This window comes from Mustelus asterias, chromosome 5 (genome assembly GCF_964213995.1).
Source record: "Mustelus asterias chromosome 5, sMusAst1.hap1.1, whole genome shotgun sequence".
Taxonomy (NCBI): domain Eukaryota; kingdom Metazoa; phylum Chordata; class Chondrichthyes; order Carcharhiniformes; family Triakidae; genus Mustelus; species Mustelus asterias.
Genome location: NC_135805.1, coordinates 91,094,412 through 91,117,088, shown reverse-complemented (window position 1 = coordinate 91,117,088; position 22,677 = coordinate 91,094,412). Strand labels below are relative to the sequence as shown.

General features: G+C 42.5%; 1 protein-coding gene across 1 annotated transcript in view; it reads left to right on the top strand.

The window, feature by feature from the left end:
* The first annotated feature begins 10,853 nt into the window (after positions 1–10,853).
* The window catches only part of otofa (otoferlin a), a 379,834-nt gene continuing 368,010 nt past the window's right edge, over positions 10,854–22,677 (top strand). The window contains exon 1 of the mRNA XM_078213737.1: positions 10,854–10,956. Coding sequence (XP_078069863.1) covers positions 10,878–10,956 — 79 coding nt within the window. The 5' untranslated portion in view covers positions 10,854–10,877. The remainder of the gene's footprint in view (positions 10,957–22,677) is intronic.

Here is a 22,677-nt window from a genome sequence, read left to right as displayed (position 1 = left end):
GGAGGCTGGTTTGAGCAATGGACTGGGCTTCATTCACAACCCTTTGTAGTTTCTTGCAGTCTCAGACAGAGCAGGAGCCATACCAGGCTGTGGTACAACTGGAAAAAATGCTATCTATTGTGCATCTGTAGAAGTTTTTTATTTGATTTGATTTATTATTGTCACATGTATTGGTATACACTGAAAAGTATTGTTTCTTGCAACCTATGCAGACAAAGCATATTGTTCTTCAAGAAGGAAAGGAGAGAGTGCAGAATGTAGTGTTACAGTCATAGCTAGGGTGTAGAGAAAGATCAATTTAATGCGACGTTGCTGAGCTGAAAACTTTTGGAATGTAGCCATTGTTACATTGCAGGGAAATTTGGTAGCCAATTTCTGCATAGAATGGTTCCACAAACAGTAATGGAATAAATAACCAAATAGTCTGTTTTTGTTTTGGTGATATTAATTGAAGGATACATATTGGCCAGCACACCGGAAGAAGTCTCCTGCTGTTTTTCAAATAGTTCATGAAATTCTTTACATCCAGAGAGGCCTGAGTTTCAGCTCCTGAGAGTGCAGTGCTCTTCCAGTAATTTACTGAAATGTTAGCCCTCGGTTATATGCTCAGGTGGAGTGCTACCACTGGCTCAAGGCTGCCCCTTTCACAGCTATAATGGGAAACATGGTCTTCTTAGAGGAGTGACAGTAAGGCGAGACCAAATTAAGGTATTCAAAATCATGATGGGTTTTCATAGATTATAAGAAATAGGAGCAGAAGTAGGCACTTTTTGTACATGCATTAGACAAAGTACTCATGCACCTACTGCACAACTATACAAGTACAATGAAAATAACCATAAAGTAAAGTTTATTTATTAGTCACAAGTAGGCTTACATTCACATAGTAATGCAGTTACTGTGAAAATCCCCTTGTCACCACACTCCGACTCCTGTTCGGGTACATTGAGGGAGAATTTAACATGGCCAATACACCTAACCTGCACATCTTTGGACTGTAGAAGGAAACCGGAGCACCCAGAGGAAACCCACGCGGGCACAGAGAGAATGTGCAAACGCCACACAGACAGTGACCCAAGCTGGGAATTGAACCCAGGTCTCTAGCACTGTGAAGCAGCAGTGCTAACCACTGTGCCACCATGCCGCCCTAAGAACTGGAAGTCAATACTGAGACATTGGCCGTAATTATACCATCCCACCCACCACGGGAATTGGAGCGGGCAAGGGGTGGACAATGGAAAAGTCCATTGACCTCGGGCAGGACTTTACGGTTTTGGGACGAGCGAGGTCATAAAATCCCACCCAGTATTTTCAAAAGAAGCATTTTCTATATCTTTAATTTCCAAATAAACCTATTCAATCACATTGAACAATCTCAGTGAAAGGTTATTAGAAGGATTTTGGTGTCAATCACCTTGTACAGCCATGTAGTTTCCCCAATGAACTCCAAATCAATTAAATGCAGGCACCAAGATACCCTTGGCATACATTTATCCCCGAGCTTCTCAGGTTCCTCCTCACGAAGAGTCTCACAAAGTTCCAATCAAATCACAACGTCTTTATGTCCCTGAACAATCCACCTCCAGGCTTGTGATCTTGTAGGCTTGTCTTCTATCTTAAATATGAAATGTTTTGTTTATGTAAGTCTTCATTGCGTAATTAAAATGAACTCTTTCTCGCTTTTCACTCTGCTACTAATTCCATTCTGAGAATCCACTTAGTGCGATTCTTAGGCCAATTTTCCTCCAAGACCCACAAACTTTGCTAATTTTTAGGTGAAAGTACTGTGTAGTTTTATTTACAACTATTCCAACCAGGCATTGATAGCAAGCATACAGGAAAGCCAACAACAAAGGACTCAGGCTTTTATGGAGAAATTATTTTAAGCATTTTTCCAATACAGCTCTTAAGGTTAATTTGCATGTATTTTCCTCTTTTTTTTCTATCACAAGGTAGAGTAAATATTTCTTTTTGTAGATAAGGAGAAAGGGGCACAAAGGTATTTTTGCGAGACCAGGAGAACTCTTGATTCAATTGGGCCCATGAAAATAAATCTCAAAAATTTCTGACAGTCTTAGGTACAACCTTCAGTATCCCCTTATTCAGCTGCATTTTGCAGTCAGGGTCCTACAATGAACGTAGATTCTCAATTTACATATTTAGGCAGTCTTACACCAGTTTTACACGTGCATTTTGCAGCCCACTACGATAGTTAATAATTGTGCATACAACTAATTTGTTTTTAATAAAACCCCTCAGGATGTTTGTGTGGCAAGATGCTATCGAATAAGTTCAGAGCTGTTAAGTAGCCTGAGTGAGAGAGAAATATCTGTAGCATGCATAATTTCCAGTTTACTGGTGATAAGGTAATAAGTAGTTTTACACCTTGTCCAATTTGTAGTCAGCTCTTTTGTGTAGTAGAAACAGCGAAATCATGGACTATACATCTTCCCATACACTCTTTACAGCTTGCCTATTTGGATTATGTCATGTAGTACTAGGCACAGTAAGAAGTCTCACAACACCAGGTTAAAGTCCAACAGGTTTATTTGGTAGCACGAGTTTTCGGAGAGCTGCTCCTTCATCAAGTGAGTGGCACTCACCTGATGAAGGAGCAGCGCTCTGAAAGCTCGTGCTACCAAATAAACCTGTTGGAGTTTAACCTGGTGCTGTGAGACTTCTTACTCTGCCTATCCCAGTCCAATGCCGGCATCTCCACATCATATAGTACGAGGATAAATCCTTGGCAAATTTCCCCTAGCAGTACATGGATTGGTGCATTGGCAAATTAGAGGATTCATGTATGGCTTTACTCCATTGTGTCAATGATTGGTAAAGTAAAACTTCGACCACAATACAAAATAAGTCTTGTTCTTTCAAGTAATGGTTTATGCTTACAAATCCCTGCACCAGCACTGGATATCCTTTCTTATTATTCATCAGAGACCTGAGCATCATTGGCAAAGACATATTTTACTGCCATCCCTAATTCCCCTTGAGAAGGTGATGCTAAGCTATGTTATGGAATCATTACAGTAAGTAAGGTGACAGTTCTCTCAGAGTGTTGTTAGGAAGGGAGCTCCATGATTTAGACCCAGTGATGATGAAGAGATAGTGCTACATTTCCAAGTCAGGCTTACTTAGGGGAGACTTCAGGCGAGGGGCAGGAGTGGTGGTGCTCCCAAGCAACCACTGTTATTGTCTTTCTATATGCTAGGGGTCAGGGGTTTGGGAAGCACTGTCACAGGAGCCTGGGCAAGTTGTTGAAGTGAAGGTGGATGGTATATACTACATCCACAATGCACCAGTGCTGGATCAAGTGAATGTTTAAGGTGGCGTATTTGGTGCAAATCAGTGGACCACTTTTACCTGGATAGTATTGAATTTCTTGAGTGATATTGGAGCTCAACTCATCCAAACAGGTGGAGAGTATGACATCTCACTCCTGACTTGTGCCTTGTAAGTGGTAGAAAGCTTTTTGAGGCGTCAGGAAGTGAATCATTCGCTGCAGAATTCCCAGCCTCTGACCCGCTTTTGTAATCATAATATATGGCTGATCCAGTTAAAATGTGGAGATGCCGGCGTTGGACTGGGGTAAACACAGTAAGAAGTCTCACAACACCAGGTTAAAGTCCAACAGGTTTATTTGGTAGCACAAACCACTGGCTTTCGGAGCGCTGCCCCTTCATCAGTGGGATTTCAGTTCACAGTAAGAAGTCTAACAACACCAGGTTTATTTGGTGGCAAAAGCCACTAGCTTTCGGAACAGGCTGTCCCTTCGTCAGGTGGGTGGGAGTTCTGATCACAAACAGGGCACAAAGACACAAACTCAATTTACATGAATAATGATTGGATTGTGAGTCTTTGCAGCTAATCAAGTCTTAAAGGTACAGACAATGTGAGTGGAGGGAGCATTAAGCACAGGTTAAAGAGATGTGTATTGTGTCCAGACAGGACAGTTAGTGAGATTTTGCACATCCAGGCAGGATGTGGGGGTTACAGATAGTGTGACATGAACCCAATATCCCGGTTGGAGGCCGTCCTCATGTGTGTGGAACCTGGCTATCAGTCTCTGCTCAGCGACTCTGCGCTGTCATGGGTCGTGAAGGCCGCCTTGGAGAACGCTTACCCGGAGATCAGAGGCTGAATGCCCATGACCGCTGAAGTGCTCCCCAACAGGAAGAGAACAGTCTTGCCTGGTGATTGTCGAGCGGTGTTCATTCATCCGTTGTCGTAGCATCTGCATGGTTTCCCCAATGTACCATGCCTCGGGACATCCTTTCCTGCAGCGTAACAGGTAGACAACGTTGGCCGAGTTGCAAGAGTATGTACCGTGTACCTGGTGGATGGTGTTCTCGCATGAGATGATGGCATCCGTGTTGATGATCCGGCACGTCTTGCAGAGGTTGCTGTGGCAGGGTTGTGTGGGGTTGTGGTCACTGTTCTCCTGAAGGCTGGGTAGTTTGCTGTGGACAATGGTCTGTTTGAGGTTGTGCGGTTGTTTGAAAGCAAAAAGTGGGGGTGTGGGGATGGCCTTGGCGAGATGTTCGTCTTCATCAATGACATGTTGAAGGCTCCGGAGGAGATGTCGTAGCTTCTCCGCTCCAAGGAAGTACTGGACGACGAAGGGTACTCTGTCCACCGTGTCCCGTGTTTGTCTTCTGAGGAGGTCGGTGCAGTTTTTCGCTGTGGCGCGTCGGAACTGTCGATCGATGAGTCGAGCACCATATCCTGTTCTTATGAGGGCATCTTTCAGCGTCTGGAGGTGCCTGTTGCGATCCTTCTCATCCGAGCAGATCCTGTGTATATGGAGGGCTTGTCCGTAGGGGATGGCTTCTTTAACGTGTTTAGGGTGGAAGCTGGAGAAGTGGAGCATCGTGAGGTTATCCGTGGGCTTGCAGTACAGTGAGGTACTGAGGTGACCGTCCTTAATGGAGATGCGTGTGTCCAAGAATGCAACCGATTCCGGAGCGTAGTCCATGGTGAGTCTGATGGTGGGATGGAACTTGTTGATGTCGTCATATAGTTGTTTCAGTGATTGTTCACCATGAGTCCAAAGGAAGAAAATGTCATTGATGTATCTAGTGTATAGCATCGGTTGAAGGTCCTGTGCGGTGAAGAAGTCTTGTTCGAACCTGTGAATGAAGATGTTGGCATATTGAGGTGCGAATTTGGTCTCCATGGCTGTTCCGTGTGTCTGGGTGAAGAACTGGTCGTTGAAGGTGAAGACATTGTGGTCCAGGATGAAACAGATGAGTTGTAAAATTGCATCTGGAAACTGGCAGTTGTCGGCGTTGAGTACTGAGGCAGTTGCAGCAATGCCATCATTGTGGGGGATGCTGGTGTAGAGTGGCGAGACATCCATTGTGACGAGGAGTGTTGTTCCATGTATCTGGATGAAGAACTGGTCGTTGAAGGTGAAGACATTGTGGTCCAGGATGAAGCAGATGAGTTGTAAAATTGCATCTGGAAACTGGCAGTTGTCGGCGTTGAGTACTGAGGCAGTTGCAGCACGAGTCCTTTGGAGTCATGGTGAACAATCACTGAAACAACTATATGACGACATCAACAAGTTCCATCCCACCATCAGATTCACCATGGACTACTGTCCAGAATCGGTTGCATTCTTGGACACATGCATCTCCATTAAGGACGGTCACCACAGCACCTCACTGTACCGCAAGCCCATGGATAACCTCACAATGCTCCACTTCTCCAGCTTCCACCCTAAACACGTTAAAGACCTGTTCCGAAAGCTAGTGGCTTTTGCTACCAAATAAACCTGTTGGACTTTAACCTGGTGTTGTCAGACTTCTTACTCTGTTTACCCCAGTCCAACGCCGGCATCGCCACATCATTTCAGTTCACAAACAGGGCATATATAGACACAAACTCAATTTACAAAATAATGGTTGGAATGTGAGTCTTTACAGGTAATCAAGTTTTAAAGGTACAGACAATGTGAGTGGAGAGAGGGTTAAGGGTTAACACACTCTCCACTCACATTGTCTGTACCTTTAAGACTTGATTACCTGTAAAGACTCCATTCCAACCATTATTCTGTAAATTGAGTTTGTGTCTTTATATGCCCTGTTTGTGAACAGAACTCCCACTCACCTGATGAAGGGGCAGCGCTCTGAAAGCTCGTGGCTTGTGCTACCAAATAAACCTGTTGGACTTTAACCTGGTGTTGTGAGACTTCTTACTGTGATCCAGTTAAAGCCAGGGTTTCAGGTCAATGGTGAGTTGCCAGGATGTTAGTAGTAGGGTTTAGAATAGTAATGTTGTTGGATGGAAAGGGGAAATAGTTAGATTTTCTCTTGTTGAAGATGATAATTTTCTGGCACTTCAGTAGCACAGATGTTACTTGCCACTTATCAGCCCAAACCTGAATGTTGTCCAGTTCTGTTGCATACAGCCACAGACTGCTTCAGTGCCTGAGAAGTAGTGAATAGAATGAATAGAACTGAACATTGTGTAATCATCAGTGAACATTCACACTTCTGACATTATGATGGGCGGCAGGACATTGATGAAGCAGCTAAAGATGGCTGTACCTCGGACACTACCCTGAGGAACTCCTGCAGCAATGTTCTGGGACTGAGGTAAATCGCCTCCAAGAACCTTTCTTTCTTTGTGATAGGTATGATTCCAAACAGTGGAGAGTTTTTTCCCAATTGCTATTGATTTCAGTTTTACTGGCCACCACAATACCATCCATATTCAGTCAAAAGCTACTTTGATGATGTCGGGGGATGTCACATTCACCTTACCCCTGAATTCAGCTCTTTTACCCATGTTCGCACTAAAGCTGCAATACATTACTGAGCAAATGAGTAAATGTCATTTGATATCATTGTCAATTACCTTTCATCGAGTTCCTGGTAATGGAAAGTAGATTGGTGAGACCATACTTGGCCAGATTGTGATTGTCCTGCTTTTTGTGGACAGTAAGAAGTTTAACAACACCAGGTTAAAGTCCAACAGGTTTATTTGGTAGCAAAAGCCACACAAGCTTTCCGAAAGCTTGTGTGGCTTTTGCTACCAAATAAACCTGTTGGACTTTAACCTGGTGTTGTTAAACTTCTTACTGTGTTTACCCCAGTCCAACGCCGGCATCTCCACATTTTGTGGACAGGACAGCATTTTGTCAGGTAGATGCCAGTGTTACTGTTGTACTGGAACAGCTTGGGTAGAGGTACAAATAATTCTGGATCACAAGCCTTCAGCACTGCAGCAGACATGCTGCATTCAATGCGTACAGCTCTTTCCTGACATTAGATACAGTGAATTGAGTTGGCTGAAGATCGGTTTCTGTGATAATGGGAACCTCAGAGGGAGGCCATGGTGGACCATCCACTCAAAACCTCTGCCTGAGATTGGTTACCAAAAGTTTAGCCTTGTGTTTTGTATTAACATACTGGGCTTCAGCAAAGAGAATGTTCATGTAGCTTCCGCCTCCATTAGTGATTTAATTGTTTCCCACAATTTATGACTGGATGTAGCGGAGCTTTGATCTGATCCTGCCACCTGAACATCAAACTCCTACTGACTAGTATATTCCACACTGGGTATTTGTGCTCTGCCTAAGAGCAGGTCCTTGGCTCACTATCTGCTGATACTTCACCATGAGCCATTTTTTGCAAGCGGTGGTTTGCCATTGCCTTCCATTCTCAAGATTAGGCGAGGAGGCAGGACCCAAGTCTATCTCAGCTGGAACAGGAATGGAACCTGTGCTATTGCCATTATTTGAACCACATGCTAGCTATTTGGCCAATTGTGGTACAGGTCCCACATGTACATATGCATGTATGTTTATGTCTAACCCCAGAAGACTTGATAAACTTATAGGCATGCACAAACCTAATAGGTGCAAGGTTGCTGCATTTAATTCTTTCTCCATTCACTGTTTTGTAATTAAATGACTCATGGATGCAAAAAGCTTGACCATTTCTTATCTAGGGAAAGTTTTGTTTAATTTTTCAAACATGAGTTGTAATGAATTTGTCATGAACCAAGCTATCTTGGACATTAATTTGGCACACTGCAACAATGCTAATAATGTCCTTTGCTCATTCCAGTTAAAATAAACTTATGCCATAGGTTCATTTTCTGAACTGTACATTTTCTGTCTTGATATTTTGTTCAACTTAACAATCTCAAAATACGTGATGGAAGGTGGTGCAATCAAAGCAGATCCTTAATCAATAAATTGGAACATCAAAGGCAGATATTGTAAACTGGCATAAAGAAGCAGTGTCTTTTGGTTACAAGACTAAATTGCATATCAGCTAAATGAGTTAATTGAAAGAAACTTGGATTTATGATTGGAAAGAGCCACTGGAACAGCGATCTTATAGAAAAGTATAGATTATTAAGGGTGTGGAAAAAAAAATTGGAATATTACTCTGAGTTAAATTGCAGGAACACACTGGAGGACACAGTTTCACAGATTAAAAAGAACATTCTTAGGGTATTTTTTTCTAATAAAAATGGCAAATGGGGAACAGGTGGGGAGGTGGATTTGAAAACTGGGAGAAATCAGCCATGATCTAATTGAATGGCAGAGCAAGCTCAAAGGATTGAATTTGCCTATCTCTGCTTCTAGTTCCTATGTTCCTATAGGTATCATGAAATCCTCCCTAAAAACAAGAATTGAGCAACATAAGTAATGAGTTTCCAGATGAAGTATTGAAAATAAAACATAAGAACATAAGAAATAGGAGCAGGAGTAGGCCATCTAGCCCCTCGAGCCTGCCCCGCCATTCAATAAGATCATGGCTGATCTGACGTGGATCAGTACCACTTACCTGCCTGATCCCCATAACCCTTAATTCCCTTACCGATCAGGAATCCATCCATCCGCGCTTTAAACATATTCAGCGAGGTAGCCTCTACCACCTCAGTGGGCAGAGAATTCCAGAGATTCACCACCCTCTGGGAGAAGAAGTTCCTCCTCAACTCTGTCTTAAACCGACCCCCCTTTATTTTGAGGCTGTGTCCTCTAGTTTTAACTTCCTTACTAAGTGGAAAGAATCTCTCCGCCTCCACCCTATCCAGCCCTCGCATTATCTTATAAGTCTCCATAAGATCCCCCCTCATCCTTCTAAACTCCAACGAGTACAAACCCAATCTCCTCAGCCTCTCCTCATAATCCAAACCCCTCATCTCCGGTATCAACCTGGTGAACCTTCTCTGCACTCCCTCCAATGCCAATATATCCTTCCTCATATAAGGGGACCAATACTGCACACAGTATTCCAGCTGCGGCCTCACCAATGCCCTGTACAGGTGCATCAAGACATCCCTGCTTTTATATTCTATCCCCCTCGCAATATAGGCCAACATCCCATTTGCCTTCTTGATCACCTGTTGTACCTGCAGACTGGGCTTTTGCGTCTCATGCACAAGGACCCCCAGGTCCCTTTGCACGGTAGCATGTTTTAATTTGTTTCCATTGAGATAGTAATCCCATTTGTTATTATTTCCTCCAAAGTGTATAACCTCGCATTTCTCAACGTTATACTCCATTTGCCATATCCTCGCCCACTCACTCAGCCTGTCCAAATCTCTCTGCAGATCTTCTCCGTCCTCCACACGATTCACTTTTCCACTTATCTTTGTGTCGTCTGCAAACTTCGTTACCCTACACTCCGTCCCCTCCTCCAGATCATCTATATAAATGGTAAACAGTTGCGGCCCGAGTACCGATCCCTGCGGCACGCCACTAGTTACCTTCCTCCAACCGGAAAAACGCCCATTTATTCCGACTCTTTGCTTCCTGTCGGATAGCCAGTCCCCAATCCACTTTAACACACTACCCCCAACTCCGTGTGCCCTAATCTTCTTCAGCAGCCTTTTATGGGGCACCTTATCAAACGCCTTTTGGAAATCCAAAAACACCGCATCCACCGGTTCTCCTCCATCAACCGCCCTAGTCACATCTTCATAAAAATCCAACATGTTCGTCAAGCACGACTTTCCCCTCATGAATCCATGCTGCGTCTGATTGATCGAACCATTTCTATCCTCTGGAATTATTTAACAATCAGTTGGATGTTACAGCTGGGTGGAAGGGTCTTTCTGGGTGGATGAATCAAATGGGCCGAATGGCCTTCCTCATGGGTAAATCAGACTTATCCATGGATTAACAAAACTGGCTGGACAAACATTTTTCTTTACTACATCCTGATGCCACTCTCACTTGTGCCTTCAATTGATCCTTCAATTGTCTCTGATTTATATATTCTCTCTGTTCATGTTTGCACCTGATCTCATTGTACTGGGTAGCCAATAGATTATATTACAGGATGCAGATTATTAATTTCCAACACATTACTTTCTACCACATTACAGTGTGCCAGACCACTTCCATAAGCAGTTCCTTTGTCTTCCAAGGCGCAAGGCAGGAATGTGACAAAAATAAAATCCATTGTGTCACAATTCATCATAACTCTCAATACAACAGGAACCCCTTTCTATGTTTAGAGGATATAGGTGCAAACTGAACCAGTATACATTGAAAATGCATCTGCTGCAGTTTTTAAATGCAAATCAACGCCCCCAACAGCTGGATTAAGTCAATTGGCGCCTATTGAATGACAGTAAATATGATAGTAGAGTAGCTTAAAAAAACAATATATGTCAACGGTGCACGAAACCCGCTTTGTTAATAAAGCCTCTAAATTATTTAGGGATGCCGAACAACAAACGGGATGAACTGCAGTGAGTTGTACTGAGGGGAGGAGACGCTGGGCAGCAGGTTCTCTCCGTAACTGCTCATCGCTGTGTGCGTTAACTGGCCGAGGAAAGCGAGTCAGAGTGCAGCATACTTACTCCGAGAGCGACACTAACTCTGGCCAGACTCCGGAGTCAGCATGGCTCTCATGGTCCACCTGAAAACCGTCACCGATCTCCGAGGGAAAGGCGACAGGATCGCCAAAGTAGCCTTTCGAGGTAAATGGAGAGACTTTAAAAATATATGTAACCTCTAATACGCAGAGTGAATTTGAACGGCAAAGCGCCGCATTTGGATGCAGTAGTGTGTCTGTAGCAGGACACAGGATGCTCATGTGTCAAGCACTGGTTTAGCCAGGCGGAGGGTATTATTGACTGTTGGATCATGATGCGGTCTGACCCTGATGAAATCCATCCAGTTTTGGCACCAAAGAAAGTTATGATGCCTGGAGAGGCGGAGAGTGTGTGGAGTCGGTGTAGACAGGGGTGTCAAGCCGGGTTAACTAGTTGACTGTGGTGTATTGTGATACCTCACCTATTTAATTGACAATGGTGTATTGAACCTATGATATATGTATGGGCACATACCCTGTAAATATACATTCTAAATGCCAGTGGTCAGTTCTAGTTATATTCCTACTGGTCTCAATTGTGGTTGGATTATTTTTTGATGTGTGTAATGTGCAGACAAATCCTCAGTAAAAATCTCAGAATTGTGCTGCCGTTGGTCTCATGGCTGGAGCAAGCAGCTGATGATGCATGATACTTATCCCAGCCTTTCCCATTTTACTGGGCACATGTGGGGAGAACTCGTTGGCACAGTGTCTGATTGATCATTTCATTCTCAGATTATTGCATCTTGAGGTTTCTTGTGTTAAAACTCAGTTTGGAGATTGATTGGCGGCCAGTATGGTGTTTGGAGTCTGTTGCCCGGTCTCTGTGACTCCGGATTAGAGATGGGGGAAGAGGCAGTGGCGAATGTTGGAATCCAATATCTCTTCTCCGGAACTAGATTGCAAGTTGAGTCACCAAGTGGCGAAAAACAGACATAAAATTCGGAGTGAAGTCTGGAAAGAAGAAGGGCTGCAAAGGGTCAGCGAGGAAATCAAGGGGTAAATCCCTAAAGAGATACTCAGGGTGGCTCCTCCCATTCCCGGTTTCCCGCAGTTTAAGGAAAAACATTCGAATCAGAGATCTTGGGTGATTTTTTAAAAAATATTTCACACATGGCAATAACTAAGCTTTTTATTCTTTAAAGCTTCTGCTAAAAATATAAGGATGGTCGTTGGCTTGGGCGATGTTAGTGCAGAAGACGCTTGTATGGGATGAGGTTCAATCCATTCAGTTAATGGAGCAATTAATGGTTTAAAACTTCCATTGAAATAGTGGATGGAGTATAATACCTGAGTATATTAATCATTAGTTCACAAAATGACCAACAATAATTTAACCCATATAAAACTTAATAATGAATGCACAGAAATTCGGCGCTCTCTTTTTCTTGTCATTCTGTTGATAACTAAATAGAAAACAGCATAACAGAGGAATACTATCTCACCATCAGGAAGTTGCTGATTAATAAAGGGGTGCTGTTAAGATAACTTTCCCCGTGAATACACAGTGGAAAGACGCAGGGTTGCTGAATATTTTATTAAAAATGTCATATAATGTAATGAGAAAGGTCTTCAGAGGGAACGCACTCGCGTTTTAATTGTTCTTGCTGTCCAGTATCTATGTAATCAGACTACATCCCATTGGAGGCAGGGTTCAATGTCACTTTAATGAGACAGGAGGCAGTGCAAAATGAAGTTTTCACGTCACCTTAAATACTGCCTGAGATCCGGAACCGCTCGACCTGATTTATACTGTAAACTGTGGTTGCAAGTGGCCAGCCCTGCAAATGCGTCCTTATCTGCGTGTCCAGAGCTCTACTTACCCGGCAGCTATATTTTAATCTGAAGTAGGTTGCGGAGTCTCTTAAAATGCATTCGTATTTATACAGGGTATTTCACGATATTTGGGTATCCCAAAGAGTTTCACAGCCAATGGTGTACTTCTGAAATGTGGTAACACAAGGGGGTTGGGCAAATTTGAAAAGTTTGCCCCACAAAGAGCAGTGAAATAAATGACAAGATAATTTGTTTTTCTGATGTTGATTGAGGGATAAAGGTTGACCAGGAAGTTGGGGAAAATCGTGCATTTAGGTTTGAATTGTGCCACATTCTTAGCTCAACCCAAGAGACTAGATAAAGCCTCGGCTTGACATCTCAACCTGGCCAGTCCGCCCACCACAGGAGTCAGAGTGGGCGAGGGGCGGACCATGGAAAGGGTCCATTGACCTCAGACTGGATTTTACGGTTTCGGGACGAGCAAGGCCATAGAATCCCGAGCTAGTATCTCCAATACTGCAGCACTCCTTCAGTACTGTACTGAAGTGTCATCCTAGATTATGTGCTTAAGTCTCTGGAGTGGGAACTGAATGTAAAGCCTTGCGACTCAGAGATGAGGGTATTACCAAGCCTGATACCTACAAATATTCAGCACTAAATTTATAAAGTATGCAGAAGATCTAACTGAACTCCTGAGTATTTTTAATTCTGGCATTACATTAAGCCCAGATGTACACCATGCATTTTGCAGCCGAGACAGACAGTATCAGACAGATTTTTGGAGGGAGTCTCACAATAATCAATTCTAGCACATTCATTAATTAGATCAGAACCTGACTCCTGCATTACATTGCTATTTTCACATCAAACAGCATTTGAAACAGTTTAAAACACTGGAACTGAAGTTTTAAAATCCGGACACATTACTAAGTTTGCTCCATATTATAGTCGAGTCTAAAGTAACTTAAAATATAGTTTGAAATACATGTGTAATTATTTCTGATTCACAGTTGCATTCTTGTAGGTGTCATTTGTACATCTTAATTATGTTGTAAAGGCATCAATGAACTCCAGGCATTTAACACAGATACAAGGTAAGAGGAAGCAAATCACAATGTGCAGTGTTCTTTTTCACTAAGGTTTCTAGCCAATCTGACAACCGAACAAAAGATTTTCACTGAAATGCCTAAAAATCAATACGTGGAGATTTCAATTCACTGGAAATTGAGTGAAATTAGTCACCTTGGAGTTTTTTAAAAAGTGAATTGCAACTTGAAAACCAAAGAAGATAAAGGTTCACTGCATACATTTAATGTCAAGACGTATAAATTTAGTGAGTTCACAGAGTACCGTTAATATCTGAACAAATAATTAGGATGTAGTTATCATACCTTACAATCTATCTTCCAAAAGTGACTTTAAAAGCATTTCATGGGTTCAAAGCAGCTTTGGGGACACCTTGAGATGAAAGATGCAATATATAATGCGTAGGTTAGAGGGATTAGCGGGTAAATGTATAGGGATATGGGGGTAGGGTCTGGGTGGGATTGTGGTCAGTGCAGGCTCGATAGGCCCAATGGCCTCTTTCTGCACTGTAGGGTTTCTATGATTTCTATGATATGACAACAACTACAGCGATTCATATTGATATAGTGCCTTTCATGTCATGAAACATCCCAAGGCACTTCACAGGAGCATGACAAAAATAAGGTATGACAATAGGCGATATTAATTTGGATGACCAAAAGCTTGGTCAAAGAGGTAGATTTTAACAAGTGTCTTAAATAAAGAAAATGAGAGGTGGAGAGGTGTAGGGAAAAAATACCAGAAGTCCAGGCAATTGAAGGCATGGCCACCAATGGTGAAGTGATTAAAACTGGGGATACATAAGAAGCCAGGATTAGAGAAACAAAAATATCTCAGAGGGTTTTGGGGCTGGAGGAGATTACAGAGATGAGGAGGGGAGAGGTCATGGAGGGATTTGAAGGCAAGAATAAGAATCTTAATATCAGGACATTGCGTGACTGGGAGCCACTGTAGGTAAGTGCACATGGGGGTGATAGGCAAACAGGACTTGCTGTGAGTTAAGACATGGGGTGTTGAGGTATTGATGACCTCAAGTTTAAGGAGGGTAAAATGTGGAAGACCAGCCGGGAGTGTATTGGAATAGTCAAACCTAAAGGTCACAACGACATGGATGAAGTTTCAGCAGCAGATGAATTTAGGCGGGGGCAAAGATGAACAATGTTACAGAGATGGAAATAGGTGATCTTAGTGATAGCATGAGTATGCGGTTGAAGAAAATTTGACACCAAGGTTGCAGACAGTCTGGTTTAATCTCAGACTGTTGTACTTTGAAGCAGGGCCTGAAAACAATGACATCAGTCTATTTAAATGAAGGAAATTCCTGCTCATCCAGTATCGGATGCTGGTTAAGCCAACTCATAATTTAGCAACAGTGGAGGGCAGCACAGTGGCACGGTGGTTAGCACTGCTGCCTCACAGTGCCAGGCGCCTGGTTTCAATTCCCAGCTTGGGTCACTGTCTGTGCGGAGTCTGCACGTTCTCCTCATGTCTGCGTGGGTTTCCACCGGGTGCTCCAGTTTCCTCCCACAGTCCGAAAGTTAGGTGCATTAGCCATGCTAAATTCTCCAGGGGATCTTCACAGTAACTTCATTGCAGTGTTAATGCAGGCCTACTTGTGACACTAATAAACTTTAAACTTTAAGGGAGTCGAGAGGGGTGACGGTGAAGTAGAACTAAGTGTCCTAAGCACACGTGAAAAGTAATACTGTTGCAGGATTTTCCATGCAACCCACCATTCTAGTCTCGCCATTGTCAATGGGGTTTTCCGTCATGAACTCTGCGGCGGGAGTGTGCCGTTGACAGAACCGGAAGAACCTGCTTGTATGAACAGCCGGAAAGTTCTGGCCTTGTCTTTAGATGATGTTGCCATGGGGCAGCATGTGGATGGAAAAAAGGAGGAGCCAAGGATAGATCCTTGGGGGACACCAGAAGTAACAGTGCTGGAGTAGGAAGAGACACCATTGCAAAAGATAAAGGTGGATGGAGCATTTGCAAAGTTCTTCAGCCAGCAGTGCCAAGTGGATGATGCAACTCGGTCTCCCCCGTGGGTTTCCAACATCACAGATGCCAGTCTTCAGCCAATTTGATTCACTCCATGTGATATCAAGAAATGACTAAAGGCACGGGATACTGCAATGGCTTTGGTGCACTGAAAATATTCCAGCAATAATACTAAAGACTTGTGCTCCAGTACTTGCTGTGCCCCTAGCCAAGCTGTTCCATTACAGCTACAATACTGGCATCTATCCGACAATGTGGATAGTTGCCCAGGTATGTCCTGCACAGAAAAAGGAGAAATCCAACCTGACCAATTACCACCCCATCAGTCTACTCTCGATCATCAGTAAAATGATGGAAGGGGTTATCAACAGTGCTATCAAGCAGCAATTGCTTAGCAATAACTAGCTCACTGACGCTCAGTTTGGGTTCCGCCAGTGCCACTCAGCACTTGACTTAATTTCACTCTTAGTTCAAACATGGATAAAATGGCTGAACTGCAGAGATGAGGTGGGAAGTACTGTCCTTTACTTCAAGGTAGTGTTCAAAAACTTGGCAGCAAGGACTCCTAGCAGAACTAGAGTCAATGGGAATCGGGGGAAAACTGGTTAGACTCATACCTAGCACAAGAAAGATAGTTGTGGTTATAGGAGGTCAATCATCTCAGCTCTCAGACATCACTGTAAACTTTCCTCAGGGTAGTGTCCTTGGCCCAACCATCTTCAGCTGCTTAAGTGATGTTTGCCAGTGATTGCATGATGTTCAGCACCATCTGCGACTCCTCAGATATTGAAGTAGTCCATGTCCAAATGCAAGAAGATTTGGACAATATTCAGGCTTAGGCTGACAAGTGACAAGTAACAAGTAACATTTGCCCCACATAAGTGCCAGGCAATGCCCATCTCCAACATGAGAGAATTTAACCATCGCCCCTTGACATTCAATGACATTACCATTTCTGAATCTCCTACTGTCAATATTCTGGAGCTTACCAATGACCAGAAACTAAACTGGACTATCACCCCATCCATCACCTATGAACAGTGACAGCAGTGTGCACCATCTACAAGATGCATTGCAGCAATTCACCAAGCCTCCTTGGACAGCATCTTCAAAACCAACGGCCACTACCATGTAGAATTACAAGGGCAGCAGACACATGGGAGCACCACTACCTGGAAGTTCCCCTCCAAGTCACTGACCATCCTGACTTGGAAATATATCGCTATTCTTTCACTGTCACAAGGTCAAAATCCTGAAACTTGCTCCCTAACAGCACTATGGGAGTACCTACAGTTTAAGAAGGTAGCTCACCACCTTCTTCTTGAGGGGAATTAGGAATGAATAATAAATGCTGGTCTGGCCAACGATGTCCATACCCCAAGAATGAATGTAAAGAAAAGTAACTCTGTGGCAACGTTAGATGCAAGTCTTTCTTTCTATATATCAGGACTACCATAAATTTGTAACAGAAACTCATTTTCAATGGGTATTATGTTTTGAGGTTTAAATTATGCCTTTGTTACTCTTGATATTTTTGACATTTATATTTCAGACTATTTTCATAGGTGGCCCTAAGTCCCAGGGGATATTTTTGTGTGCTCTAATAACAAGGTAAAATGAATAACAGACCAGAAAATGAACAGAGAATCCCACTTCAGATTGCCTGGACTTCTGGTTTTGTACCATGTCTTCAATAGGTCATTATTTCCTCAGAAGGAGGGGGAATCACACCATATTTGACCAATTTTGCAGCTTTAATTTCCAAAATATTTTATTAAGAATGAAGAGGACACTGATCAGTAGATCACACATCTCCAGCCCGCTAATATAACTCTACCTTGAGGCTTTTCATGGCCTGGTTGATGCACTGTAATACAAAGTTGAAAAAAATAGTTTTAAAGAATTTTGATTTCACTGAGGAGGCTTCAGGCCAATCCACATCCAACAACCTGATCTGATCTTAGGTGAGGCGATGGCCTTGTGGTATTATCGCTAGACTATTAATCCAGAAACTCAGCTAATGTTCTGTGGACCTGAGTTCGAATCTCCCCATGACAAGTGACGGAATTTGAATTCAATAAAAAAAGTATCTGGAATTAAGAATCTACTGATGACCATGAAACTATTGTCAATTGTCGGAAAAACCCATCTGGTTCACTAATGTCCTTTAGGGAAGGAAATCTGCCATCCTTACCTGGTCTGGCCTACATGTGACTCCAGAGCCACAGCAATGTGATTGACTCTCAACTGCCCTCCAAGGGCAACTAGGGATGGACAATAAATGCTGGCCAGCCAGCGACGCCCATGTCCCACGAATGAATTTAAAAATCTGCTCGTTTTGACAGCTGTGACAAGCTGCACAACAGGAGCTGAGAAAATCCGTAACATTCCAAAAATAAAATCAACAACATTTTAAATAAAGCAATTGACAATTAACACTACATTCTGCACCCTCTTCTTTCCTTATCTATGTACGGTAGGCTTTGTCTGCATAGCGCACAAGAACAATATTTTTTACTCTATGCTAATACATGTGACAATAATAAATCAAATCAAATTTAAATAAAGTCGATTTGCCATAACTCCCAATGTTAGCATATCCTTTTCCAGGATCCAAATCTGGATCTGCAACTTCGTGAAAACATTTCATTTCTTCCTTCGACTATATCCTGTCTCTATACCAAGGGCGAGATTCTCTTGTTTCCCCCCCCACCCCCCCCACCCACCCCGCCCCGCAATGTGATTCTCGCAGTGGGTGGTAGCCCACCTTTGGCCGGCAGCGGGATCTTTTGGTTTCACCACTGTCAATGGGATTTCCCATTGAATCCATCACAGGACCGGAAGATCCCGCCGGCAGGAAATCTGTCCTTATTTGTTGTTGTAATAGAAATAGAAACAAATAGTTTAAAATTACAATGGATAGGTAGTCACTCCTTTACTTGCCCTTTTCTCGCGGATTACAGAAATTATCTAGCTCAACTATCTCTTTTCAAAGATTCCCTTTATTTTACTGATTTAAAAGGCAGACTTTTAAATAGTCACTTGAGCCATTTGAATTTAAATAGTTGTCTCTTAAATTCAAGAAGAGATGCCAGTCAAGCAAATCACATGGAAAGTATTTTAACAGATCAGCATGGATCCTCTCATGATTCACTCTTCCGACTGAACTAACTAGAATATTCTTCTATGATTAAAGATTCATTTTAATTCTTTATGAATACAATATCAATATAAATCTGAGACAAAAATCCTTTCTTTTGCCATCCATATCTAACAGTGCAACAGTCAGTACAGTTACAATGAGGTTCAAGACACTTTATCCTGTGTCATTTCTTGTTATTTAGCTCGCGTCTTCAGTATTTGGTCACATATATTACTATTTGGTTTTGTTATGTCTACAATTCTGCTCAAGTAACACACTTCATATTATTCCAAGGCTATTTAGTGTGATTACACTGCAATGTGACTTTGTTGATATGATAGGAAATGAGATGAACATGATTTCCCGTATAGAGAAATCTCCAATCAGGAAACTTTCTCAGCTGGTTATCAACAGGGAAAAAATCTAAAGTGATATTGTACCTGGCATGACAATACTTATTTAAGTGACCAGACAGGAAAATGCTCAGCACTTAAACATTGGAAGATGATAATCTCTCCCTGCTATACAGCTGTATAATATAGTAATATTTCTGGGAATAGGCTATATTCTAAAATTTGTTTTCCTCAATAAAGGGTTTCGTTACTAGCAAAGAGTGAGTGAGCAAGTGAACAGAAATCTCACAGGCCTTTCAATTAAAATGAATTGTGTGAAAATCATTTAATAGTGTACACAACAAGAACAACTGTGGGGCTAGTTACCCAAAATGCATGCTATTGGTACAGGCACGTTATTTTAATTAGTAGCAGAAAGTAATGTGCAACATTATCGTTATAATAGATGGTGGGTGAGGTTCTCCACTGGTAGTACACATTCTGAAAACCACTCCTTATTGCAGTGCTGTTTACAAAGAATGTGTTGGGCATTTTTTTCTACATTCTTGTCATTAGAGCAATTTTAACCTCCAGATCCACTGCTGAGGCTGGGTGAACTGAGACACAATTACGGTAGTGTAGGGATGACCAAGCTACAGTCCATGCACCAATTGTGCCTGGCAATCCAGCCCACTAAATCCAGCAATACTGTTTACTTGCTGATTTGTTCTGGTTCCACTCGTGGGTCTGGAGATTTAGAAAGAGCTATTTTTAGGGCTATTCCAAATCAGAGCACCAAGAATGCATGGTTTGAAATGAAAGCAGATTAATTGGAGCTTTGATGTCAAATTTAAATGTGGTTCATGATGCTCTGTGATTTGCAGCCAAGCAGTGCATGAAGAGATAAAGCATGAACAATCCTGATGTAAAATATGCCAAACATTGTACTTTATGAAAATATAGGTTCATTTTAGCTGGAATAAAGTATTTTTATTTTTCTGATAACGCCTGTATAGTTCATCTGGTTGAGGGTGTGCTATGATTAGTGGGACTTGGCCACACAGAGAACAAAAGGAATTATATAATGGATATTTGTCCCATCATGGATATTGTCACTGGAATAGTAATCTAGAAGCCCAGGCTTAGAGTAGAATCCCTACAGTGCAGAAAGAAGCCATTCAGCCCATCGAGCCTGCGCCGACAACAATCCCACCCAGGCCCCATCCCCGTAACCCCACGTATTTACCCTGCTAATCCCCCTGACACCAAGCGGCAATTTAGCATGGCCAATCAATCTAACCCAAACATCTTTGGACTGTGGGAGGAAACTGGATTACCTGGAAGAAACCCATGCAGACACAGAGAGAAAGTGCAAACTCCACACAGTCACCCAAGGTCAGAATTGAACTCGGGTCCCTGGCGCTGTGAGGCAGCAATGCTAACCGTTGTGCCACCATGCCACCCATGCTACTAATGCTTCAGGACATGGGTTCTAATCCCAACAGGGCAGCTTGTGGAATTTAAATTCAATTAATAAAATGTGGAATTAAAAGCTATTCTCAGTATCAGTGACCATGAAACTATTGTCAATTGTGGTAAAAATGCATTACATTCACTTTCCTTCCCCTTTAGGGAAGGAAATCTGCCATCCTCACCTGGTCTATCCTGACATATAGCAATGTGACTGCCCTCTGAAATGACCTAGCAAGCCACTCAAATCAAGGGCAATTATGGATGGACAACAAATTAAGGCCTTGCCAGTGATGCGAACATCCCATTTAAGAATAAATAAAAGTCTGCACTGGTGGTGATCTCTGCTTGGATCATTGTGTCTATTTGCACTCATTTGCTTTGTTACAAATAGCCAATTCGCTTTTCGCAGAACATATAGATAGTGTTTCAGTATGTTTGTGACAGAGAATTTTAATTTTTTTAAATCAATCTCTATGCTAACAATTTTTTTCCTTTAATTTGTTCTGTAATGATCTTAATTTCTTATCCATTTGCTGCCATTGCACCAACAAGAGGAAACAATCTATCATGGTTTCCCTGATCATGACCCTTCATGATGTTGAAGGATTCTAATAAGCTATTCCTTAAACTTTTCATCTTCATTGAAGAACTTCTCAAGTCTCTTTTCATAACAAGGCATCACTCCTGATAATACCCCAGTGGATCTACTTCTTCCATTGATGTTACATCAATTCTACAATTGTGTGTCCAACAATGCATGCACTCCTCCAACTGTGACATCATGTCATGTACGTTAGCATTGCTGCCTCACAGCGCCAAGGACCCGGGTTCGATTACTGGTTTGGGTCACTGTCTGTGTGGAGTCTGCACATTCTCCTCGTGTCTGCATGGGTTTCCTCCGGGTGCTCCGGTTTCCTTCCATAGTCCAAAGATGTGCGGGTTAGGTTGATTGGCCATGCTAAAAAAATTGCCCTTAGTGTCCTGAGATGCGTAGGTCAGAGGGATTAGTGGGTAAATATGTAGGGCCTGGGTGGGATTGTGGTTGGTGCAGACTCGATGGGCCGAATGGCCTCTTTCTGTACAGTAGGGTTTCTATGATTCTATGATTCAAATGTAAAATATTCTGTGCCCTTTTCATTTTGATTAGTTTTTACTTCTCTTTACTGCAGACTACATGTGACAATGTTTCACAATGAATTTCTTCAAGCAAAATATTCGTGATCTAAACAATATTTCCTGCCCTATGATTTGTGTTGCTATCTTTTTATAATGGAATTAGAATGTTAAGAATGAACATTGAAGGCCACACTTGGAATACTGTGTGCAATTCTGGTCACCCTATAATAGAAAGGCTATTATGAAACTAGAAAGAGTGCAGAAAAGATTTACTAGGATGCTACCGGGACTTGATGGATTGAGTTATAAGGAGAGGCTGAATAGACTGGGACTTTTTTCTCTGGAGCGTAGGAGGCTGAGGGGTGACCTTATAGAGGTCTATAAAATAATGAGGGGCATAGACAAGGTAGATAGTCAATATCTTTTCCCAAAGGTAGGGGATCTAAAACTAGAGGGCATAGGTTTAAGGTGAGAGGGGAGTTACAAAAGTGTCCAGAGGGGCAATGTTTTCACACAGAGGATGGTGAGTGTCTGGAACAAGCTGCCCGAGGTAGTAGTAGAGGCAGGTACAATTTTATCTTTTATAAAGCATTTAGATAGTTACATGGGTATGTTCGGTACAGAGGGATATGGGCCAAATGCGGGCAATTGGGATTAGTTTGGGGGTTTTAAAAAAAAAGGCGGCATGGATGAGTTGGGCCGAAGGGCCTGTTTCCGTGCTGTAAACCTCTATGATTCTATGACTCTAATAAGCCAGGATACAAGGAGCACAGGTATCTCTGATGTATGGTTGGCGGGGTTTAGGGGAGTATACTGGGGAGATTGGGCGGAGGGGGGGGTGGAATGTCTCAATTATTTCACTGTGAAACACATTAGTACTTGTACTTAGGTCAACACATGT